Below are 26,319 nucleotides of genomic sequence, written 5' to 3' on the forward strand. Positions count from 1 at the left end.
TTCAGTGTGGGGCCTCTGTGTCCTCTGTGCCTTGTGTCCTGCCCATACCCCCTCGCACACACTCCACGGTCCTCCGTGTGCACTTCTTTTCTTCCCCGCCCCAGTCACTTACAAAAGAAACAGCAAGACTTCCTGTGTGTATAGTGGATTTGGGATTTGCAACCCGCTTCTAAGCCTGCTCCTTGTGCGAGATTGTAGTCAGTGATGAGTCGAGAAACATTCACTGAACACCTACTATGTGCCAGGCCCTTGCTAGGTGTGGATCCATGGATTACCATAACCGATTACCATTCCTCTCCTCAAGGATCTGACTAGTGGAGAGTCTCACAGTCAAGCTGTGATTCAGGGAGCCATCAGTTTCTTCCCCACCATCAGTGTCGCCATCTTCTGCATCTGGGACAGTGGTCCTCACTGGTTTTCGACTCCTGCTTTTGGATCTACTAGTAGATCCTAACCAGCATCTCCTGGGGAATGTTCTCACCATCGTCCCCACCTGGAACCAGGACCGTGTTTTCTCCCTTCTTAACTGTGTGACTATGAGCAAGTGACTAAGTCTCTGAGTTTGGTATCCTCTTCTGTAAAATGGGTCATGAAGAGCAGCTAGCGGGCTTGTTGTGAGGAAAAAAGGGAGACACACAATGGGCCTGGCATAACACCTGGGAGATACAACTGAGAGAAGGAAAGGTTTGTTTTGGCTCCCAGTTTCAGAAGTTTCAGTCTATGATCTGCTGAACATCACATGGCAGAAGGGTGTGGTGGGAGGAAACATCTCAGCTTGTGGCAGACAGGAAGCAGAAAGGGGCGCTGCTGGGCTGGGGTTGAGACTCAGTGGTCTAGCGCTTGCCAAGCATGTGTGAGGCACTAGGTTCAATCCTCAGAACCACATAAAAAATAAATAAAATAAAGTTTAAAAAATGAGCACTACTTATGTTTTTGTTCGTAGTCTACTGCTATTGCTATAACTTTAGTCTAATTCCCTCATCTTGATACTTTAAGGTATGATTTACATACATAAAATTCACCCCTTTAAAGTGTTTAATTTGGTGTTTTTAATGTTGTCCCAGCATTGTGCAAACCATCACCACTATAAAATTTCAAGACATTTTAACACTCCCCACCCCATGGAAATTCCATATCCATTAACAGTCATTGCTCATGTCCGACTTCGCCTGGGCCACTTGCAACTGTTACTCTAAGTCCTGTCCCTACAGATTGGCTTATGCTGGATATCTCATCTGAACAGATAGTACAACATGTGGCCTTGGTGTCTGACTTCTTCCACTGGTTTCCGGGGTCATCCATGTTGCATCATGTGTCAGTATATTCCTTTTAATGGCAGAATCTTTCATTGGCTGGATATACCTCATTTTATTTATCTGCTTATCAGTGGTAGGTATGTATATTGTTTCTACATGCTGCTATGAAAATTTATGTACTTTTTTTTTTTTTTTTGTACTGGGGATTGAACTCAGGGGCCCTTGACCACTGAGCCACATCCCCAGCCCTATTTTGTATTTTATTTAGAGACAGGGTCTCACTGAGTTGCTTAGCGCCTCGCTTTTGCCGAGGCTGGGCTTCGAACTCTTGATCCTCCTGCCTCAGCCTCCGTAGTTGCTGGGATTACAGGCGTGCACCACCACGCCCAGCTTTTTGTCTGGGTGTCTGTCTTCAACTTCTCTTGGGCAGACACTAGGAATAGAATTTAAAATTTAAGTTCGACTTTCTGAGAAACTGTCAAAATTGTTTTCCCAAAATGCTATGCCATTTTCTATTCTCACCAACACTTTGAGAGTCCTAGGTTCTCCACGGCCTTGCCAACACTGTTTTTTGTTTGTTTGTTTCTTTGTTTTGGGTACTAGGGATTGAGAACTGGGGGTGCTCTACCACTGAGTTATATCCCCAACCCATCTTATTTTTTATTTTGATACAGGGTCTCATTAAATTTCCCAGGCTGGACTGGAACTCACAATTCTCCTGCCTAGGCCTCCAGAGTTGCTGGGATTACAGTTGTGCATCACCACACCTGGCAGCAAACACAACTTTATTTCCTCCTTTTCAATTTGGATGCCTTGGTTGGGGCTGTAGCTCGGTAGCAAAGTGCTTACCCAACACATGCAAGGACCTGGGTTCAATCCTCAGTACTGTGTTTAAAAAAAATAGCATTCCAATTTGGATGCCTTTTATTTCTTTTTCTGGCCCATCGGTTTCCATCTACACACACATACACACATGCCTGACTGGGCCCATCACAGGTGCCCAGAGGGCACATAGACATGCACACGTGTGTGCACTAACGCACCAGCTGGAGGGGTCTCTGGCTTAAGAGCCAGTACTAAAGTTTCTCATATGTCCCATCTGTTCTTTGTTTCCTTTTTTTTTTTTTTTTTTTTTTTTTTTTTACTGTGGATTTGGGGATTGAACCTAGGGATGCTCTTATCACTGAGCTACATCCCCAGTTCTTTCTATTTTTATTTATTTAATTATTTTTAGATGTTGATAGACCTTTATTTTATTTATATATTTATATATGGTGCTAAGAATCAAACCCAGTGCCTCACACATGCTAGGCAAGTGCTCTATCACTGAGCCACAATCTGAGCCCTAGTTCTTTTTATTTTTTTGAGACAGGGCCTCACTAAGGTTGGTCTCAAACTTGCGATCCTCCTGCCTCAGCCTCCCAAGTAGCTGGGATTATAGATGTGCACCACCACACTGGCTTTTTTTCTGTCTTCTTTTGAAATCACCTATTATTTGTGTTTCTCTCTCTCTTTCTTTCTTTCTTCCTTTGTTCATTCCTTCCTTCCTTCTTTCCTTTCTTTCTTTCTCTTTCTTCTTCCCTTCCCCCTTCCTCCCCCTCCCTCCTTTTCTTCCTTCCTGTCCTCCTCCTCCTCCTCTTTCTTCTTCTGATTCATTCTCTCTCTCTCTTTCTCTCTCTCTCTCTCTCTCTCTTTTCTTTCAAGGGTGGGGGTACTAGTATTGAACCTGTCCCACAAAAGCAGGGAGCTGACTTTGGTTCTTGTGTTCTGACAAAAGAAAATTTAAAGTCAGACACCAAAGCCATGCAAGAGAACTTTATTATAAGTGAAAGTGAGGTGAAAGTAAAGTAAAAGAAGAGTGAGGCTCAAGCACAGAGCGCTCTCAAGAGAGTGAGTTAGCTGTCTCTGAGCAGAGAACAACAAAGGAGACAATGCTGTCTCCAAATTTATTACTGTTTGATGTTTACCAGGAGAATTGGGGTCCTCCTTCAGCAACCTTCACCTATCAGGTGGTAGAGTTTTTGACCTTAGTTGGTCCTCTCTCGAACTGTCATGGTGGCCATCCTATTTAGGGGGCTTTATCTACAAGTCAGTCCTGTTAATGTGGACATTGGGGCCAGTAGCTGGCCAGAGTTACCTTAGAGCACCTACACTGCTAAAGGACTCTTCCTTCCCAGACAAATGAAGACACTATAGCCACAATCCCTAGCTCTACACCAACCTCAATGGACCCTGCCAAGAATTAGTCACATTAATCCTTTTCTCTTGTCATATTTTCCAAGTAGTTCCTTTGCTTTTATTTATTTTCTACAAATTAGCTACCACTCTTGTTATGGGTCAGGCTATATGGGCAATGACCAGTCTCCATTTTACCCTGAGACTCCATGTCATGTAGGAAATGCTACTCCTGTGGGAATACCTGGCCTCTGTACCCATTGACAGTTGCTTAGCATAGCATGTTTGGCAACACAAAATGGCAATTCTTATACAATGTAAGATTGTTCTCCCTCTGGGTTCCATTTTCCTCAGGTAGTGTACCCTAACATTTGTTTAAATGTTAGTAACCAGCCTCTGATTGTCATGGCAACAGCCACTGATAAGTAATGCACTGACTTGCTTTACTTATGGTATAAAAGCTGTACTCTAACCCTGGAGGGGGTTGGAAGGTGCAGACTTGCCTCTCTGTCCCGCCAGCTGGTAAATAAAGATGGTTCCGTCTCCTGCCTTAAGATCCACTCGGTGATTTATTGTGATCTCACTATAACACTCTTTACTTTCTCATCCACCTTGAAAATGTTTAAAGAAGACCCTAAAGCAATTTAAAGAACACTTGTGACCTTGCCATGCATTTCACTGCTCATTTCTAGCTACTTCCTAAACAACCCAGGGGTGCTCTACCATTGAGCTGCATCCCCAGTCATTTTTATGTTTTATTTTGAAACAGGGTCTTGCTAAATTGCCCAGCCTGGTCTCAAACCTGCAATCCTCCTGCCTCAGCCTCCTGAGTTGCTGGGATTACAGGTGCACACCACTAATGCCTGGTATTATCTGATGGCCACTTGTATGTTCTCTTTTACAAATATCTGTTTGGGTCTTTTACTCATTTTAAAATCAGGATATTTGTTTTTGTTTTTGGTTTTCGAGTTTTTTGAGTTCCTTATTTATTTTGGATATTAATCCCTTATCACATGTATTGTTTATAAGTATTTTCTCCCAAGCTGTATGTTGTCTCTGCACTGTTTGTTTCTAGTAACCTTTGATTGATTTCCAAATATTGTAAATTTTACTTTGTTGAGCACAGATATTGGCATAAACTTTAGGACTTGTTAGGTAGGCCCAGAGATCAGTCTGGGGTTAATTATTCCCTCCCCAGTGCTGTGTGAATTTTGATTGTTCTCAGCCTGACTGGTGGGAAAATGCCCTGGTCCTGGCCTTGTGTGAGTCCTGGGCACTGTTCCCTCTAATCCTTTCAGATGGTTCTTTCCCTGGCCTTGAGTAGTTTCCTCACACACGTGCAGATTAATTCTCTGCCAAGCACTTGAGGGAACCCTCTGAAGGTCTCTGGGGCTCTCTCTCTGCAGCTCTCTTTTCCCTAGTATTCATCTCCAATTCCAGCTGCTGTGGTCTCCTTGGACCCTCACCTCCATTTCTTCAACTCAGAAAGTCCTCTGGGGACCTCCTCACTTTTCCCTCCTGGCTCAGCCATTGGGAATTCTTTTGAGAGAGTACGATGGTCAATCCTAGAAGGACAAACCTTGTACGTTTTCTTTCTCTCTGGGATTTCATTGCTTTCATTACTGTTTGTCATTGTCTGATGTACAGTTTTGAACACTGTTGTCTTCCTGTTTATTTTGTCTTTGTTATGTCTATGTTATGGTGATGATGGTTGTTTCCAGACTGGGCCCTGTTCCTCCATCTTGCCAGTATTGGGAGTTCTCCAGCAGTGGTTAAAAAGTTCCTCAGGTGATTCCAATGTGCAGCCAAGGTGAGAGCCATGTTTTCCTCCATCAGATAGAATCTTTGATTATTTCCTTCACTCCATTTCCTCTATTTTCTCTTTCTGGAAATTCTGTTAGATGTAATTTGAATGAATTGATCTTCCATTTCTTACATTTTTTTTTTTCCATTTCTTTATCCTTTTGCGCTCCATCCTGAGAGGTGTCTAAAAATATTTCCTCCTGGTGGATCCAAGATGGTGGATTAGAAGGAGGCTGCGTTCCTGTCGCTCCATAACTCAGGTATCAAGCAGAGGATATCTGTTTCTTGGTGAGGCAGTTTTTGCTGCTTATCGATCCCCTGCTGTTTACCCCATTTGTCTGCTGTGATCACCTGCAGTCTGCCAGCATATGGATACCTTTTCGAGTGCAGCTTGCTCACTGTCAGGCACCTATCATCCGCCATTTACCTGCCTCTTGCCTGTCCGTGGTCTGCCTTTCACCTATCCATCACCCACAACCCGAGGTTCACCTCCCGATCATCCAACAGCTGTCAGCAAACTGACCACAGAAAGCCAGTGGAGCACCAGCTGCCTGCTGATGCCTGGAAGTTCACTGTCACAGTACCTGCAGGTTTGGTTACTTGTGGCTGCTGCCATTTTGAGACAACAGCCAGGCCCTGTAGGACTCTTGGTGGGACTGATTGAGCCCTGTCTCCAGAATCCCTCAGCCCAACCGATCACTCCCTGCCTCCGGGGCCCTGACATCCACTGATTGCTTCCCGCCACCAGGACCCCCAGACTGACTGATTGCACCCCGCCTCTAGGATCCCGCAATCAGACCGACTACACCCCACCTCCAGGACCCCTGCCCAACCAACTGCACCCCGCCTCCAGCACCTCCAGCCGACCATGCCCACACCCCTGAGCTGCAGCTCCTCATTTGCCAACACATTTGGAAGCCAGAGCAGCCATCTTGGATTATCCTGGAAGCCATATCTCTCTCATCTTTAGGTGGGGCAAATCCCATCCTGTGACGCCTGCTGGACACTGGAAGCTCATTGTCGGGTACCTCTCATACATCAGGCTACTGAAGACTGAGAGATCTAAATATTATATGACTGTTATATTGTAGCTTTTCTTTTTTTCTCCTTATTGAAAAATTTTTTTTTTTTTTTTTTTTTTTTTTTTGTGTGTGTGTGTGTGTGTGTGTGCAAAAGGAAGATTTTAATAAACAACACAAACTGAAGAAACAGGAAACAAAATTACTTAGGCTTACTGACTTGTCCAAGCAGAACCCGGCTCTTAGCAAACAGACTGGCTAGAAAACCACACACAGCACCGGGACCAGAGGTAAAACCAGACAAGCCAGCCACAGGCTCACGCGCCAGGTCCAGGCAGCTTTCAGCGGAGCGCGGCGCTTCCCAGCAGCTGCGGCACAGGAAAGCCTCCCACCCTGTCTCCTGTCTCGGGTGCTCCGCTGCCCAGGCCCGGCGCTGGGGGCAGCCCCTCCCGGCCCGCAGGCGGAGATGTGGACGCCCCGGAGGCTGCCCCGACTCCGGAGGCCCCGGCCGGCCGGGTCCCTAGACACCGGCTGTCAGGAGGCCGCGTCGCCGCCCCTCGGACCCCATGCCCCAGAGTCGAGAGCCTCAGACCCTCTCAGTCCTGGCATGCTCGGGAACCACACAGCGTACTTTTTAAAAATATCGGTGTTCGACCCCTCCTGAACACGGCCCAGCCCGCGCGGCCACCGAGTGCCGTGGAGACCCACCAGAGCCGGACAGGCCCAGCCGACGAGCACCCAGTCGAAAAATTTTGTTTTTATTTCTTTACTTTTCTTGCTCTCTTTTCCTTTTGTTTACCTGTTCCCTCAGAGTCTCTTTCTCCCTTTTCAAATGCTAATAACCAAGTTCTTTTGATTACACTCTCTTTCTATTATCTATATATTTTTTTCTTATCCCATTAACAGCTACATCCTACACCCCTCTGCATCGTCTTTGTCCTTCTTTAGAAACTGAAGACCTTATTGCAAATCTGTTTGTTATACTGAAGATAATAATTGAACTCATTCTGTTTATTATAATAATATTGTTAATGTCCTAATAGGGGCTATTTCGTCTGTTGCATACTGTCTGAACTGGGCACTGCTAATATTGATCTACCCCTTAAAGAAAAAGTTTTGGAAACCTATAGGGTCACCATAAGCCTATGGGAGGGGAAAATGTAATACCCCAGATCTGCACTACAAGAGGGGAAGATACATGAACAACATGAAAAAACAAGGAAAGAAAATAATTCAAACAAACATAGATTCTATATTAATAGAATCCAGTGACAGTATGGTAGAAGAAATGTTAGAAAAGGACTGCAGATTATACATTATTAAGATGATTCATGAAACAAAGGATGAGTTAAGAAAGCAAATGCAGGCAATGAATGATCACACCAATAAGCAGTTGAAAGAGCAAATGCAGGAACCAAAAGATCATTTCAACAAAGAGATAGAGATTCTAAAAAAAAATAAATAAATAAGCCAAATAAAAACTCAATGGAAAGCATCACCAAAGACTAGACCACTTGGAAGACAACCCAACCTCAGACAATGAAGACAAAACATTTAATCATAAAAATAAAGTTGCCCAAATAGAGAATTTGGTAAGAAATCATGAACAGAATCTCCAACAACTATGGGACATCATGAAAAGACCAAATTTAAGAATTATTGGGATTGAGGAAGGCACAGAGATACAAACCAAAGGAATATAAACCAAAGGAATGAACAACCTATTCAATGAAACAATATTAGAAAATTTCCCAAGCCTGAAAAATGAAATGGAAAATCAAATACAAGAGGCTTACAGAACACCAATTGTACAAAAAGCACAACAGATCCACACCAAGGCACAGTATAATGAAAATGCCTAACATACAAAATAAAAATAGGATTTTGAAGGCCACGAGAGAAAAGCATCAGATTACACATAGGGGGAAACCAATATGGATATCAGCAGATTTCTCAGCCCAGACTCTAAAAGCTAGAGGGGCCTGGAACAACAAATTTCAAGCTCTGAAAGAACATGGTTGCCAACCAAGAATCCTATACCCAGCAAAACTAACCTTCAGATTTGAAGATGAAATAAAATCCTTCCATGATAAATGAAAGTTAAAAGAATTTACAAATAGAAAACCTGTGCTACAGTATATTCTCAATAGAATATTCCATGAGGAGGAAATGAAAAACAACAATGTAGGTCAGCAAAGGGAGGAACTACCTTAGAGAAAAATCCATTCAAAGGAGAAACCAAGCCAAGTTAAAAACCAAAAATAGGCCCAAATGACTGGGAATACAAATCATATCTCAAAAATAACCCTGAACGTTAATGGCCTAAATTCATCAATCAAAAGACATAGACTAGCAGAATGGATTAAAAAGAAAGACCCAACAATATGATACCTTCAAGAGACTCATCTCATAGATAAGGACATCCACAGACTAAAGGTGAAAGAATGGGAAAAAACCTATCATGCACATGGACTTATTAAAAAAGCGGGGGTTTCCATCCTTATTTCAGATAAAGTGGATTTCAAGCCAAAGTTAGTCAGAAGGAATAAAGAAGGACATTTCATACTGCTTAAGGGAACCATAAATCAGGAAGACATAACGATCATAAATATTTATGTCCCAAACAATGGTCATCCATCTACATCAAACAAATCCTTCTCAATTTCAGGAATCAAATAGACCACAACACAATAATTCTGGGTGACTTTAACATACTGCTGTCACCACTGGATAGATCTTCCAAACAAAAACTAAACAAAGAAACCATAGAAACAATAACACAATCAATAACCTAGACTTAACAGACATATATAGAATATTCCATCCATCAGCAAGTGAATACACTTTCTTCTCAGCAGCACATGGAAACTTCTTGAAAATAGAGCATATGTTATGCCACAAAGCAGCCCTTAGTAAATGCAAAAAAATAGATACTGCCTTCTGTTCTATCAGATCATAATGAAATGAAATTAGAAATCAATGACAAAATAAAAAGAAGAAATTACTCCAACACCTGGAGACTAAATAATATGCTATTGAATGAAGCATAGATAACAGAAAACATCAGGGAGGAGATAAAAAAAAAATTCTTAGAGGTAAATTAGAACAATGATACAACATATCAAAATCTCTGGGACACTATGAAAGCAGTACAAAGAGGAAAATTCATCACATGGAGCACATTCAAGAAAAGAATAAGTGGGCTGGGGATATAGCTCAGTTGGTAGAGTGTTTGCCTCGCAAGCACAAGGCCCTGGGTTCAATCCCCAGTACCGCAAAAAAAAAAAAAAAAAAAAAGAATAAAAAGTCAACTACTAAATGACCTAACATTACAGCTCAAAGTGCTAGAAAAAGAAGAACAGAACAACACCAAAAGTACTAGAAGACAGGAAATAATTAAAATCAGAGCTGAAATCAATGAAATTGAAGCAAAAGAAACAATTCAAAAAAATTGACAAAACAAAAAGTTGGTTCTTTGAAAAAGGAAACAAAATAGACAAACCCTTAGCCACACTAACAAAAAAGAGAGAGAAAACTCAAATTATTAAAATTCATGATGAAAACAGAAAATCATGACAGACACCACTGAAATACATAACATAATGAGAAACTACTTTGAAAATCTGTATTCCAACAAAATAGAAAATACCAAAGACGTCGACAAATTTCTAGAGACATATGATCCTCCCAAACTGAACCAGGAGGACATACACAATTTAAACAGATCAATATCAAGCAATGAAATAGAAGAAGCCATCAAAAGACTACCATCCAAGAAAAGCCCAGGACCAGATGAATTCTCAGCCAAGTTCTACAAGATCTTCAAAGAAGAACTTATTCCAATACTTCTCAAAGTATTTCAGGAAATAGAAAAGGAGAGAACCCTACCAAACTCATTCTATGAAGCTAATATCAACCTCATACGCAAACCAGGCAAAGACTCATCAAGGACAGAAAATTTTGATGAATATAGATGCAAAAAATTAACAAAATACTGGCAAACCATATCCAAAAACATATTAAGAAGACAGTGCACCACGATCAAGTGGGGTTCATCCCAGGAATGCAAGGTTGGTTTAACATTCGTAAATCAATAAACGTAATCCATCATGTCAATAGACTTAAGGATAAGCATCATATGGTTATTTAAACTGATGCAGAAAAAGTGTTCGACAAAATACAACACCCCTACATGCACAAAACACTAGAAGAAATAGGAATAGTAGGAACACACCTCAACATTGTAAAGGCTATTTATGCTAAGCCCACGGCCAACATCATTCTTAATGGAGAAAAACTGAAAGCATTCCCTTTAAAAACTGGAACAAGACAGGGATGCCCTCTTTCACCACTTCTATACAACATCATCCTGGAAATACTAGCCAAAGCAATTAGACAGACTAAAGAAATTAAAGGGATATGAATAGGAAAAGAGGAACAACTTAAGCTGTCACTATTTGCTGATGACATGATTCTCTATTTAGAGGATCCAAAAAACTCCTCCAGAAAACTTCTAGACCTCATCAATGAATTCAGCAAAATAACAGGATAGAAAATCAACATGCATAAATCTAAAGCGTTTTTATACATAAGAGATGAGACATCTGATAGGGAAGTGAGGGAAACAACTCTGTTAGCAATTGCTTAAAAAAAAAAAATACTTGGGAATCAATCTAACCAAAGAGGTGAAAGAGCTCTACAATGAAAACTACAGAACATTGAAGAAAGAAATTGAGGAAGAACTTAGAAGATGGAAAGATCTCCCATGTTCTTGGATAGGCAGAATTAATATTATCAAAATGGTCATACTTCCAAAGGCGCTGTACAGATTTAATGCAATTCCAATTAAAATTCCTATGACATTTCTCATAGAAACAGAAAAAGCAATCATGAAATTCATCTGGAAGAACAAAAAACCCAGGATAGCCAAAGCAATCCTGGGCAGAAACAGTGATGAGGAGGTATCACTATACCAGACCTTAAACTCTACTATAGGGCAATAGTAACAAAAACAGCATGGTACTGGCACCAAAATAGACAGGAAGACCAATGGTACAGGATAGAAGACACAGAGACATACCCACATAAGTACAGTAATCTCATACTAGACAAAGGTGCCAAAAACTTACGGTGGAGAAAAGATAGCCTCTTCAAAAAATGGTACTGGGAAAACTGGAAATCCATATGCAGTAAAATGAAATTAAACCCCTATCTCTCACCCTGTACAAAACTCAACTCAAAATGGATCAAGGATCTAGGAATTAGACCTGAGACCCTTCACCAAATAGAAGAAAAAGTAGGCCTAAATCTCCATCACGTTGGCTTAGGACTAGACTTCCTTAACAAGACCCCCATAGCGCAAGAAATAAAAGCAAAAATCAATAAATGGGATAGATTCACACTAAAAAGTTTTTTTTTCAGCACAGGAAAGAATCAATAATGTGAAAAGAGAGCCTACAGAGTGGGAAAGATGTTTTCCACACACACTTCAGACAGAGCACTCATCTCCAAAGTATATAAAGAACTTAAAAAACTTTACACCCCAAATACAAAGAACCCAATCAATAAATGGACTAAGGAAATGGACAGACACTTCACAGAGAAGAAGATGTACGGGTGATCAACAAATATATGAAAAAGTGCTCATCATCCCTAGTAATTAGAGAAATGCAAATTAAAACCACCCTAAGATTTCATCCAACTTCAATTAGAATGGCTATTGTGAAGAACACAAGCAATAATAAGTGTTGGTTGGTGTGGATTGGGGGAAAAGGCACCCTCATACATTGCTGGTGGAGTTGCAAATTGGTGCAGCCACTCTGGAAAGCAGTATGGAGATTCCTCAGAAAGCTTGGACCTACCATTTGACCCAGCTATCCCACTCCTTGGTTTATGACCATAGGACTTAAAATCAGCATACTACAATGATGCAGTCACATCAATGTTCATAGCAGCGCAATTCACAATAGCTAAATTGTGGAACCAACCTAGAGCCCTTCAATTGACAAATGGATAAAGAAACTGTGGTATATATACACAATGGAATATTACTCAGCCACAGAGAATAATAAAATTATGGCATTTCCTGGTAAATGGATGAAGTTGGAAAATATGCTTCGTGAAATAGGTCAAGCCCAAAAAACTCAAGGCTGAATGTTTTCTCTGATAAGTGCATGACAATATATAACAATGGGAATGGCAGGGGTAAGAAAAGAATGAAGGAACTTTGGATGGTGTAGAGGAAAAAGGGGTGGGAGGGGGTGAGAATGGAAAAACAGAATGAAACAGACAGTATTATCCTATATATATATGTATGATTATCTGAATGGCATGAATATACATTGTGTACAACTATAGAAATGAAAAGTTGTACCCTATTTGTGCACAATGAATGAAAATGTGTCTGTAAAAATAAAAAAATATTTTAATAAAAAAAATTCCTCCTGGGTTCATATCCCAGTGTGTGTGTGGAATTTTAATTTCTGGACATTTTTCTTGTTCTCCAATTGCAATGTCTTCCTAGAGGCTCTTCTTGTCTCCCAGGTGTGTTATCTTAAGTATCTGTTTCTTCCAGGGCTGGTTGTTCTGTTTATTCATCTTAATTGTTTATGGTGCCACTGAATTTAAATTTAAAAGGAGGCCCACACAGTTCTCCTTGGCAGCTGAGTGAGTCTGGTTCCCAGCAGCCTATCCTGGAACAGGTGGCACAGCTGTGTGGGCAGGTGTGTTAATTGGTTAAAATGCTTCATTCAGATCAATGGTTCTTATTCCCCGACCTAACCCAGGGGACATTTGGCAACTTCTGGAGACATTTTCGATTGTCACAAGTAGGGGAATGCTTCTAGCACGTAGTAGGATGTTGCTAAATATCCTACCATGCACAAGAAGGCCTCCCATAAGAAAGAATCATCTGTCCTAACATGTCAACGGTGTGGGGGTGGGGAAAACGCTGACATAAAGCCATCTGAGAGCTGCCTGCCCCATCTCTAACTACCAGAGTTCAAGAGGGGATTCTATTCTCTCTCTCTCTCTCTTTCTCTCTCTCTCTCTCTCTCTCTCTCTCTCTCTCTCTCTCTCTCTCTCTCTCCTCTCTCTCTCTCTCTCTCTCTCTCTCTCTCTCTCTCTCCCTCTCCTGGAAACTTCCAGGGCAACTTATTCAATTTTGTTTAAAAAACACCACCAACTGGTGGTCCATGGCACCATGTGGCTTTTAAGGGCAGAGATTTACATGTATATTCAAGAAATTATCAACAGTTTGGTCACTTTCACCTAAAAATTTAGGTTTCTAGCTTTTCCTGGAAACTCAGGTGATTCAGGCAGATGGGCTATGGTTGGGCTGGGTGCAGCCGCCCCGGCAATCAGGCAGGTGGTCTCTACTTACCTCCAAGCCCTCATCCACTTCCCTCACCTGTGCCATCTGCTTGGCCACTTTATGCACTGTATTTGTGATCCTTGCTTTTTTCATCCAGGGAAGAAATACAGGGATGGCCATGGCGTGCGAGATCATCCTTTAATTAGTTATCTCATTTTCTCTCCCACTTCCCACTCCTCTCTTCAGGTCCAGTGCCTTCTATTGGACTCCCTCACCTCCCCCAGGCTTCTCCTGGGTAGGTTTTGTTTTGTCTCATTTTTTGGCAATGCCAGGATGAACCCAGGGCCTCACCCATGCTAGACAAGTGCTCTATTAGCATTGAGCTCCATCCTCAGCCCCTCCTGGTTGGGTCCTAGGCAAGGGTTCTCCAGCTCTGGTTTCTCTGTCAATAGAATCTCATTTATTTTCTGTCTTCTGGAAATGCAAGTTAATGTGTGATCTGCTGATGTCCCACTCCACTCTCAGCACTGTTTTAAATTTATATTAATACATTTGTTTTGTTTATGTTTCTTTGCAGAACTGAGGATTGAACCTGGGGGTTCTTTACCATTGAGCTACATCCCCAGTCCTTTTTATTTTATTTTGACACAATATTTTGCTAAGTTTCTGAAGCTGATTTTGAACTCGAAATCCTTCTGTCTCAGTCTCCTGAGCCACTAGGATTATAGGTATATGTCCACACCCAGTTATTTTAAGACTTTTTTTTGGGGGGGGAGCGGTTGGTGGGGATCGAACCCAGGGCCTTGTGCTTGCAAGGCAAGCACTCTACCGACTGAGCCATCTCCCCAGCCCAATACTTTCTTAATCTTTGCTTGAGATTTGGTCTTCTGAGTCCTGCTAGAGTGAATATAAAACTCTACAATAAGAATGTAAGTTCTCCCATAAAGGATGTCTTACTGTTTTGCTTTTGAATTTTATATCACTGTCTACCACAGAATGTTCTTTTTCCAAATTAAAACTAATTAGAAACTTTGTAAGAAACAGTCTGCTACAAAGTATTAACATTGTTTCCAGAGAAATCCAATAACTGGAGGAGAAAGAAAAGGAAGTTACTCCTAAATGATTTGGCTAACATCGAATTTTTAAGAAGTATTTTTACTTTGCTTCAAATGTCCACATTGTTTTTTATCTTATTTATTTATTTGTTTATTTTTAGATGGGGGTCTAATTATGTTTCTAAGCCTGGTTCAAACCTTCTGAGCTCAAGGGATCCTTCTACCTCAGCCTCCCAAGTGCATGGATTATAGGTGTGTACCACTACACCCAGCTTCACATTTTTTTGTTGTGTATTGTTTTGGTTCTGGGGATTGAATCCAGGGCACTTAACTACTGAGCCACAACCCCAGCCCTTTGTATTATTGATTTTGAAATAGAGTATCACTAAGTTGCTTAGGGTCTCACTAAGTTGCTGAGGCTGGCCTTGAATTTGCAATCCTCCTGCCTCCCAATTTTCTGGCAGGCACCACCATGCCCAGTATACATTTGTTTTTATTGATGGAATACTGTTATTGTTTATTATATCTCCAATATTTATTAGATTTTTTCCATTCCAAGGTTGATTTATAAGCAAATGATTGGTTTTACTGAAAAAAAAATGCTATTTGTTATTAATAAAGTAAAGTACTTTGTGGAGCTGGGGAGATAGTTCAGTCAGTAGAGTGCTTGCGTTGCAAGCACAAGTCCCTGGGTTCGATCCCCAGCACCACAAAAAAAAAAAAAAAAAAAAAAAAGCAGGCTCAGTCTAGGTACAATATGGAAAATGGAAATAGGAAGAATACTAAGAAGCAATTCAGAAGCAACCAATGAAGTAGAGCCAGAATCCAGGAAGTTGGTGTTGAGATCAGGGGCAAAACCCAGGGCCATTTGGGATGGCTGGGACCGTGGGAGGGAAAGTGCCAAAGATGAAGGAGAGAGAGGATCAGGATTGACAGGGAGTGATCCTGCACCCTAAGATAATTTTTTAGATGCTGGGTGGACAAGGCATATCTAGGTGGCTGTCAGAAGGTTTAAGTTTAGGAGAGAGACCTGAGGTGGCATTTTAATTAAGATATAGGTTTTGCTGGACACAGTGGTGCATGCCTAAAATTCCAGTGACTCAGCAGCCTGAGGCAGGAGGATTGCAAGTTCAAGACCAGCCTCAACAACTTAGTGAGGCCTTAAGTAGCTTAACAAGACCCTGTCTAAAAGTAAAAAATAAAAAGGGCTAGAGATGTGGCTCAGTGGTCAAGTGCCCCCAAGTTCAATCCCCAGTACCAAAAACAAAACAAAACAAAACAAAAATAGATACAGGTTTGGTTTCATGTTACAAATATACAGAGTGACTTATCAAAATAAAATGTTAATACTGAGATAGGTAGTTCAGAGCTGGTGTGGTGGCTCCACAGAGACTCGGGTTCCTTTGATCTAACTGCTCAGCCATCCCTTATCCATGATGTGAGGAAGGAAGGAGGAGAATACAGGTCAGAACCAGTTACATAGCACCTTAGCTGCTAGAGAGTCTGGAAATGTAGCCTTTCATCTGGGTGGCCACAGCCCAGTTACAAGTCATACTGTGTTCCTTTATCATCTTTGGTTTAGCTGGAGGATCTCCTTGGAGATCCTCAAGGTCTGAGACAGCAACTGAAGTCATGGGTGAGACTGCCAGGGAGGGTTTCGGAGGGAGAGTAAATATCATCCAGGACTGACCTCCAAGAAAATGGCCAGTGAGCAGAGCCAGGGAGTGTGGCCAGTGAGAGAGACAAGGATGTCAGGCTTGTGTGGAGTCACAGGAGCTGAAGGAAGAGAAAGTTTCAAAGAGCGAACCACAATGTTTAATGCTGCCTGCGGGAGGCTTACAAGTCCTTTGATTAAAATATGTAGACATGATTTTGCAAAAGCAGTTTCTGTAGAGTTCTGGAAATGTACAGAAACCTGCAGCTGGTTGCAGAAGCAGGCAAGAAAATGTAGACTGTTAAGATAGATAACTCTTTCCAGAACTGGCTATGAAGGAGGTGAGAAGTTATGCTATATGTGAAAGACAATTCATTGTTGATTGGTTGTGTGTGTGTTTTAAGTACCAGGGATTGAACCCAGTGCTTAACCACTGAGTCACATCCCCAGCCCCTCCCCCCCTTTTTTTCCTTTTTAATTTTGAGACAGGGCCTTGCTAAGTTACTGAGACTGACTTTGAACTTGCGATCCTCCTGCCTCAGCCTTCTGAGTCACTGTACCCGACTCATGGCTGGTTGTGTTTTAAGGTGGAGGAGATGTCTGTTAGCTTGTTTTTTGAGACAGGGGACTTACTCTGTTGTTCAAGCTGGCCTCTAACTCCCAGGCTCAAGTGATCCTCCTTCTTCAGCCTCCTGAGTAGCTGGGACTATGGGCATGCACCACCATGCCCAGTACATGGTGAAAGAGATCTGAAACTCATTTGTATGAGGAAATAGTCTGGATTTGCGTGAGAGAGAGAGAGAGAGAGAGAGAGAGAGAGAGAGAGAGAGAGAGAGAGAGAGAATGTGTGTGTGTGTGTGTGTGTGTTATTGTAAATAAACTGCCAAGCATGTTTCCACCATGAAGTATCCAAAAGCACTTTATAAAATTAAGTAAACATCCTTTAAGATGAATAGACAGGCTAGGTGTGTTGTTCATGCCTTTAACCTGAACTTCTTGGGAGACTGAGGCTGGAGAATCACAAGGTTAAGCCCAGTCTGAGCAACTTAGGGAGACCCTGTCTCAAAAATAAAAAGGGGGTGTAGCTAAGTAGTAGTGTACCCCTGGGTTCAATCCCCATTACAGGGGGGGATAAAAAGCACAGCCAAGCCACAAGAAAATCAGGGACCTCCCCAGAAGGAGCATGAAGAGGAAAGAGAAAACCATAGCTGTGGAAGGTGCTGTGTGGTTGAAGTTCTTGGCAAAGAAGAGGCTTGGGAATTTTTTTTTTCAGAATCAGTACTGGGGATGGAATCCAACAGCAGTCTACTTCTGAGCCACATCCTCAGTCCTTTTTTATTTATTTCAAGACAGGATCTCACTAAGTTGCCAAGGCTGGCCTCAAATTTTGATCCTTCTGCCTCAGCCTCCAGCTTACCTGGGGAATTAAAAACTGAGATCCTATTGGAAAGTTCAGACCTTTAAAGGGTGACATCATCTGACTCCCAGCCCAGGGAGCACAAAAGGACCTTGTCTGTCTGACCTTGAGATTTGATGACAATAAAAAGTCTCCCGAGATTTTATAACCAAAGACTTGCACTCACTTAAATTTGAGGTTCAAATTTATACCATCTGCAGGGTCTGGGAAACCCATATAAATTTAATAAATATTGTGGGGCTGGGGTGATAGCTCAGTTGGTAGAGTGCTTGCCTTTCAAGCACAAGGCCCTGGGTTCAATCCCCAGCACCACAAAACAAACAAACAAACAAACAAACAAATAAAATGAAATTAAATAAATAAATAAATAAATAAATATTGTGGTCCAGGGTTGGTAATATCCCTGAATCATCTGAGGTTAAAGCAAAAACAAAACTTCTCTAGAAAGAAAAATCCTCTGTGTTAGTCAACTTTCCGTTAATATAACAAAATGACTGAGACAACCTATAAAGAGAAGAGCTTTATTTTGGCTTATAATTTTATTTTATTTTATTTTTTTAGATGGGGTCTCACTATGGGTTGCCAAAGCTGGTCTCCCACCTCATCCTCCCAAGTAGCTGGGACTTCAAGCATAAGCCACCATACCTGGTCACAGTTTGGGAAGGTCCAGTCCTTTGCTTTGGACCTGTGGTGAGGCAGCACCTCATGATAGAAGTACACGGTGGAACAAAAACCAGGGAACACAGAGAGACTTGATGGGCCAGGGTCCCAAAATCTCTCTCAGGGGCACGGCCCCAATGGCCTCACCCTAGACCCTACCTTTTGGATGAAAGTGGGCACATTCAGGGTGGTATGGCCATAGACAAGGCCCTACCTTTTAAAGGCTTCACCTTCCAATAGTACCATTGAGGACCAAGCCATTAATACATGGGACTTTGGGAGACATCTAAGATCCAAACTATAGCACCCTCAAACCTGGTCATGTCAATTACTACTGATAAAACTCTGATGAAGCTGAGATCACAGCCCCGAGTTACAAAATGTAAGAAAAAAATCTTCAGTGAATGAGACTAGGCAGACACAACATCCAATGGGGTTCACTTCACCCTAGAGCCCTAGAGATTAGAGTTATTGGGTAAAGGACTGTACAGTAAGTATGATTTAAATGCCTAAAGGTGTAAAAGAAGGAATTGACATGAGAAAGATAATGGTAAAGATGAGAGAGGTTTAAAAGAAAGAGAAAGGAGAAAAGGCAAAATGAATGCATCTATTAATCCATCCACTTATTCATTCATTTCCCCTTCAAGTGAGGTTTCTATTATGTTTTGGAGCCCCATTCCCATCTGGGAATGGCAAGATGATTCTGGGGATAGCAAGTGGGACTCCGCCTCAGGAAGGTCACACACACACGTGTTTGTGCCCATGCTTTTATCTACACACCATTCACACATCCACTCACCCAGCTATCCATATTCCCTCCATCCACCCATTTTTCATTTTATAGCCATAACTAGAAAATTTGCAATAGAGCATCTTGTTAAATTGCCTGTCTCTTGTTGTAGAGAAAAAGAATATGAGGTCCTACAATACAAAAAAATCACTTTTCTGGTGTCTAAAGTGATGAGTAATAAAGCCAGACTAAAGCCAGACACCTTACCCCTGGTTTCCTGTCCAGAGGACTGTTCACTCCTCATGGGCAGGGTCCCCACAAAACATCTTGTCAGCTGATGATGACTATGACAAGTAATACAGTTATCCATCTCATAAGTGACAGAAATTTCTATCTTGTATCAGTTTTTTTCTTTTCTCTCTTTCTTTCCTTCTTTTTCTTATTTTTATTTTTGATATTGGGGATTTAACCCAGGGACACTTAACCGTTGAGCTACATCCCTAACCCTTTTTATTTTATTTTTAAAAATATGAGACAGGGTCTCACTATGTGACTTACAGTCTTACTAAGTTGCCAAGGCTGGCTTTGAACTTGTAATCTTCCTTCCTCAGCCTCTGGGGTCGCTGGGATTTTAGGTGTGTACCACCATGCCTGCCCTTTGTGTCTGTTTTGATCTGATTTCTACCTTGTATCAATTTTGAGTCTGTGTGCCATCTCACCCCTACCTGTGTCCCCCAACCTGATACTAGAGAGACTCTGTATGAGCTCCTGAGCTCACCTGGCTCAGAAGAAGGTGCTCAAGATGCAGGCAGAGGAGGATACCTGGAGGGAGAGGCTGCGTTGGGTTCTTGGTCCCTCTGCCAGGGCACTTCTTGTTGCATGATTGCTCCTTCAACTGAGAGCATGCAAGGGACTAGAGGGGAGGCTCCAAGCGCTCCTTAGCAGCCTGAGCAGGAAGTCAGAGCAATTCCCTGGGCGCAGGTGCACTTGGGAGGCTCCCAGCCATAATACAGGTATCCCTGCATGGCAGTGCCAGCCTGTAATCTGTTACTTGGGAGGCTGAGACAGGAGGATCACAAGTTTCAGGCCCGCTTCAGCTACTTAGCAAGATTTTGTCTCAAAATTAAAAATAAAAGGGACAACGATGTAGCTCAGTACCCACCACATTCCCAATACCACCACAAATAAATAAAAAATAACAACATAGGATCACTGTCAACTCCATCCACCTCAGCACTTCCAGGAGAAGGTCTCAGTTTGGTGCTAGTATCTGACACTTTTCTGGCCTGGTGATGCATTAATACGTTTTTCTTTTAGCAAAGAAATTGGGCAAAGACATTGGGGTCAATGTCTCCAGCAGGAAACAAAGTCTACTTAAAACTTGACAACTTCATTTACATTGTATTTAGTTTCATGTTTTAACTTCTATTTATGGCAAGTGATACATTTATAGAAGTGATACAAATAAAAGGATTCCTTTAAAAGTAAATTTATTAAGTAAATAGTTTAAAGAAAAATGTAAAGTGTATGACAATGCAATATAGCAAAAATCCCAATAATCCTGACAGAAATTTGAGAGATTAAAAAACCAGGGAATACAAATTCACCACCAGTAGCTCTCTCCTAAAGGGGAGATCAGTTAGTAGGGTAAGCCTGTCTTGAGGCAAATCTGTCTGTCTGGACTATCCAGAAAGCTAAGAGGAAAGATGACCAGAGGTTGCATTTTGGAAAGGCTCCTTTCCAAGTTGGACCAAATTGGGTTCTTCTTTGCCCAGGATTTCCTCACCCTGGAGTGGTAAGATCAGAGGGCTGAGGCATCAGCCATAAGCAGATGGACAGAGGAACCTGTTCTTTGACTTTAAGTCCCAACTCCAAGCAAGAGCAGGGCCCTCCAGCTTGGCTCAGTAAGTTCCTTGTTGCCATTTGAAAATCAAAGTCATAGTTCATATGTTATAAAAGGCTCCTTTGCTTGATCCTGTCTTCTGCGTTTTCCTGAGGACCTCACAGTAATCGGGGACAGAGTAGATGGGGAGGAATGAGATTTGTGGCTTTGGGAGGCTGGATTCCTGTCATGTCCTGCCAACACAACAGATACTTGACATCCCACATCCAGGCCACTTGTCAGTATCCATGGGACTCTTTGCTTTCATAGGGCATCTTAGGCAAACACTCTTGGAAGGTGGAAGTGGCTGGGTTAACGCTATTTCCTGTCTGTTACCTTCAGTTCTTAATTCTGGAATACAGTCTTGGAGCTTTCTGCCAAGTCAGTCACACTTCCGGTTTTCTGAGCCACAGCTCAGAGAATTAAGCAGAGGCACTGCTGGGGTTCCCTGTAGCACACACTCTGTCCACACTCAGTCTGCCCACTCTCCAGCACAGGAGAATTGAAATGCAGGCATAAAAGGCCTGAGAGGAATGTCTTCCCGGGGGCAGCCTCAGGACCAGCCTGAAAGCTGAAGCTTGGGGTCTTATGGTCCCTTGGATGTGGGGCCTTCTGCAGGGGTCTCTGGGAGGCCAGTCCCACAGGCTCTGGGGATTCAGAACCCCACACTGGTCCGACCTTCCCGCCTCCAGAACGCTGAAATCTGCTCCAGGGTGACCCGAGGCTGGAGTCCCCAGTCAGGCTCAGGGCTCCCTGGCCGCTTCCTCCAGGCCTGAGGGCTCCCAAACTGCATGCTGACCTCTGACCTCCTCTCAGGCTCGGCCCAACCCACCAGGCCTGCGGCATGGGACCTCTCCTCCTGGGACTGGGGTCCCCAGAAGGTGCTTTGGGCTGGGGCCTCAGGTGGGGTCTGGAGAACCAAGGAGCTGGGAGCAGAGTGTGGGGATAAAGGGGCAAGTGGGGCGCTTGCTCGGGCCTCCAAAGTGCCCCCAGGGCTGGGAGGGTCTGGGGCCCTGCCCATCAGCAGGGGGACTGCTGAGCCATACCAGTCCTCAGAGCGCTCTCGGGCAGTGCCTGTGGGCTCAATCCATAGCTCCCCTCCAGGGCGCCAGACCAGGGTGGGTGCGCGATGGTTCCCAGGGTCTGGGCGGAGAGAGCGGCGGAACAAACATTCGGCCAACACAGCTGTAGTCAGGATGAAGAAGGCGGCGAGGGAGGCCAGGGCCAGCATGATGGGGATGCAGGGGCCACACGGCAGCGGGGGCCACAAGGCTGTCTCAGACGTGGGGGGCGCCTCCATGTGCCCGAATGGCTGTTCGTGAGTTGAAGGCATCTGGGAGACCCAGAGGGGAGAAGAGGGAGCAAGTAAGGCAGTGTTGGCACAGCTGAGGTGGGGAGAGAGGCACAGTGTGCAAGAAACCACGAGAGAGGGTGAAGGGGACTGGGGATCCAGCTTGTGAGACAGAGGAACAAAGGGGACCCAGAGAGGACAAGAGCAAGCCAGGTGGGGCCAGAGGACAGGCGACCCTCCTCCTGTGGGCCCTCCAGTCCCTTCTGGAAACCCCATTTTCCTCCCAGTAACTAGGGAGCCCCAGACAAAAGCCTTGGGGCCACCAGGGCTTCTTTCCTCCAGTCTAGGCCCCCTTGGGTCCTCTGGCCTAGAGAGGAAGTAGCAGCAGAGGAAATGAGAGAACCTCCCTCCCGGCCCCCTCCCCTGCAAAGGCACCCCCTCTGTGGCTGCCTCTACTGCCACCTCACTGCTCCCTTGCCGCCTCACTGCCCTCCTTGGTGGTGGTCTTGTCTTGGGGCTCCACCGTATTTGCTCCTGTGCCAGGTTTCAGGTGCCACCTCTGCACCTGTCCCAGCCTCTCCAGCTGTGCTGCCTCCAGTCTGTTTCTATGTCCCTTTTGTCTCTGCCTGCTTCTCTCTCGACCCCTGGTCCTCCACCTGTGGGGGCCTCCTGCACCCCTCACCTCACCTTGGGTCAGCCCTGGCTCCTCTTCCTCTCTTTAGAGCCGCTCTTCCCTTCGCATGTCTCTAGTTGGTGCTGAGATTGTCTGAAAGGCCTGAAGACACAGAGAGGGCTGGCTTCACATGAGAGCGGAAGGGAGGCCACCACCTGTTGCTGGGCAACTGTGCCCCAACTCCTCCAGCCCTGGTGGAGTGTTTCCAAGGCAACCTGGGGGGATGTGGTCACTGTGGCAAGGAGGCGTTTCCTGGTAAGGTGGGGCCGGAATGGGCAGTGGCTTTGTTGAACTCAGTCTCATCTCAGAACCAGACCTCAGGCCCCAGAACATTCATCCACAGGCCAGGAAAGAGGATGCGGAAACTCTGGCCAATCTACTCCCAGAACACCATGGTATATCCTCTGTTGGCCCGTGGGAGGCTGCCCCATCCCTGTCCTGCCCTGTCCTGCCCTGTCCTGCGCACTGTTCTACAAAACTGTCATGCCTGCTGACCCATCAGCCTTCCCACTTCTAATTAACACAAATCTCCTTGTCTTCAGATCATTTAACCTCAATTTTGGTTGGAAAATATCTGTGAGGTGCAGCTTGAGTAGTAATAATGTCAGGCCTCTAAAGATTGAGAGTATAAAAACAGGCTTAGGCCTGTATCCAGGCCTCAACCTTCTGCCATCTCTACTCCTTTCTCCTGGAGCTAATGGTCAGAGGAGACTGGAGCACAGTGTGATGGAGTATAATGGGAGTCTGGAGTCCAGGAATCTTCCAGAGATTTCTGACTCACTCATCAACAGATGACAAAAGGCCTAAAAAAAGGGAGGTGACATATCCAAAGTCACGCAAGCCACATGCTTTTGTGGAGGTGGTAGGGGTGGTGAGATGGAGGGGGAGCATAGTTATAAATTACCTGGTCTGACAGGCTCCTTGCACACAACACGACTCATGGGGCACCCGTATTTTATTTTGCAAAGTAACAACCATTTAATGTGAAAGGTTACAAAAATAAGTTGACATGTTAGTGTCTTACAAAGATGGTGGTAAGGGAAGCCTGATTCAAGATAGTTCTGTTGGTGACTTTGAGGAAGGGGCCAGAGAAGAGGGTGCTGCGTGGGGGGGTGGGGCAACTGGAGAATCCCAGGACTCTGAGCCTTAAGACATCAGCAGAACCCTGATGGGATTAGACCTTGATGAGATTAGCAACCTTAAAATAAAACCTGAACTTAATACCACTGAACTGTACACTTGAAATAATTAAGCTGGTTAAATTTTATGTTTACATTTTACTACAAGCAAAATGTTTTATTTTTTAAATCTAAATAAGCTAATAAATAAAACATGAAAATTAAATGTGTTCTCTTTTAATTAATCTTTCTAACAACAACAATAAAAAAAGACAAGGGCTAAGGGTATAGCTCAGTGGTAGAATGCTTAGCATGCATGAGTTCCTAGATTTGATCCCCAGTACAGGGAAAAAAAAAGGACAAGTCTTTAGACAAGTAAACTTTAAAAATCAGGATGATTAGACACAACAGGATTTTTCTGTTACTATCAAACTGATTGTTTTGATTTTTTTTCCCCCTTGTTATTTAGGGATTGAACCCAGAGGTGCTTTACCACTGAGCTACATCTCCAGCCCGTTTTATTTTTCATTTTGAGACAGAGTCTTACTAAGTTGCTGAGGCTGGACTTGAACTTGTGATCCTCTTGTGTCAGCCTCTAAGTCACTGGGATTACAGGCAGGTACCATTGTGCCTGGCAGCTGTTTTAATTCTTATTTTTTTGTTGTTTAAAAAAAACTTAGCCAGGTGTGGTGGTGCATACCCATAATCCCAGTGACTAGAGAAACTGAGGCAGGAGGATCATAAATTCGAGGCCAGCCTCAGCAACTTGGCAAGACTTCAGCAATTTAGTGAGACCCTGTCTCAAAATAGAAAAGAATTTTTTAAAAGGACTAGGGATATAGTTCAGTGTAAAGCACATCTGCATCCTCCCAAAACAAAGCTTAAGAAATTTTAACTGATTCCTCAAAAAATGAAAAAACAGAATTGCTTTATCCTGCAATTCCACCTCTACATATATACTCAAAAGAACTGAGAGCAGGGACGTGAGCAGTTATTTGTACACTCGTGAAGCAGCATTGCTCACAGTGGCCTGAAAGGGGAAGCAACCCCAAGTGTTCATTGGCTGTTGAGTGAATAAACAAAACATGGTCTATACATACAATGGAATATTATTCAATTTTTAAAAGGAATTCTAACACGTTACAACATGAGTGAACCTTGAAAATGTTATGCTAAGTAAACTAAACTAGTCACAAAAGAACAAATACTATAGGATTCCATTTTGCCTAGAATGATCAAAAATCAGAGGAGAGTAGGATGCTTGTGGGGAGTTAGGGTTTGATAGTACGAACTTGCAATTTGAAAAGATGAAAAAGGGGCTGGGGTTGTGGCTCAGTGGTGGAGGCTTGCCCAGCATGTGCAAGGCCATGGGTTTCATCCCCAGCACTGCAAAAAAAAAATTTTAAAAGCGAATAAGTTTTATGCTATATATACAATATATTTAAACTAATATTTTATATTAGTATATATGTATATATTTTATTTATTTATTTATGCAGAAATTGAACCCAGGGGCACTTTACCACTGGGCTACATCCCCAGCCCTTTTATTTATTTATTTCTTATTTTCAGACAGGATCTTGCTAAATTTCTTACGGCCTCACTAAATTATTCCTCAAACTCACAATCCTCCTGCCTTGGCCTACTGGGATTACAGTCATATGCCACAGTGCCCGTCTAAACTAATATTACAGAAAATTAAAATGTGAAGAAGAAAATTATTCCCCACAGTCTACCCTCTCCCAATAACCTCTTCTATTTTACAGGTTTGTGCAGAATGGGGAATCGGAATCCAGGCGTCCTGGCCCCAGGCTCCTCCCACCCTACGCAAGCATTTCTGAAAAAATGAATCAGGATGTTACTCAAGGAGTCTGCGCAATTGAGAAGTCTTGGCACGGAGGCCTAGAAAATAGGCATGTGGGGGTATTTCTGGACAGTGGCTGCTCCTGGGGCCAAGTGTTCAGGAAAGGAGAGAATGCTTTCTTAGTTGACTGGGGAGCTGGTTTGTGGTTTGCTGTGTGCTTGCTCTTTGCTGATTTAGTAAGGTATAAGCAGGAAGAGGCTTATTGTCCCCTAAAACAGTGAAGCTCCTTAGAGTTCTGCCCTTGGTGCTCTTCACTCCCAGGTCTATGTGGAGGTTTTAAAATGTGGGTCTGCAAATTCTTCTCCAACCCCCACCCTCAGTACTGGGGAACCCAGGGGTGAGTACCACTGAGCTCCATTTCCAGCCCTTTTTACTTTTTATTTTGAGACAATTCTCCCAGATTGCCCAAG

The 26,319-nt window shown here is 43.2% G+C and overlaps 1 protein-coding gene and 2 non-coding genes across 3 annotated transcripts; 2 read left to right on the top strand and 1 right to left on the bottom strand.

Annotated features, from left to right (window-relative positions):
- Window positions 1-9,457: 9,457 nt before the first annotated feature.
- On the top strand, window positions 9,458-9,531 carry Trnaa-cgc (transfer RNA alanine (anticodon CGC)). Its single transcript has one exon. It is a non-coding gene; the product is annotated as a tRNA-Ala (tRNA).
- An 8,401-nt stretch (window positions 9,532-17,932) lies between these two features.
- Window positions 17,933-18,006, top strand: Trnae-uuc (transfer RNA glutamic acid (anticodon UUC)). Its single transcript has one exon. It is a non-coding gene; the product is annotated as a tRNA-Glu (tRNA).
- Window positions 18,007-20,560: 2,554 nt separating this feature from the next.
- On the bottom strand, window positions 20,561-23,079 carry C18H16orf54 (chromosome 18 C16orf54 homolog). Its single transcript, XM_047532724.1, has 2 exons — window positions 22,942-23,079; window positions 20,561-22,296 (listed from the first exon to the last, which is right to left on the bottom strand). The coding sequence occupies exon 2, from the start codon at window positions 22,294-22,296 to the stop codon at window positions 21,619-21,621; it is 678 nt and encodes a 225-aa protein (XP_047388680.1). The 5' UTR covers window positions 22,942-23,079; the 3' UTR covers window positions 20,561-21,618.
- Window positions 23,080-26,319: the final 3,240 nt, after the last annotated feature.

The sequence above is a fragment of the Sciurus carolinensis genome, chromosome 18 (genome assembly GCF_902686445.1).
Source record: "Sciurus carolinensis chromosome 18, mSciCar1.2, whole genome shotgun sequence".
Taxonomy (NCBI): domain Eukaryota; kingdom Metazoa; phylum Chordata; class Mammalia; order Rodentia; family Sciuridae; genus Sciurus; species Sciurus carolinensis.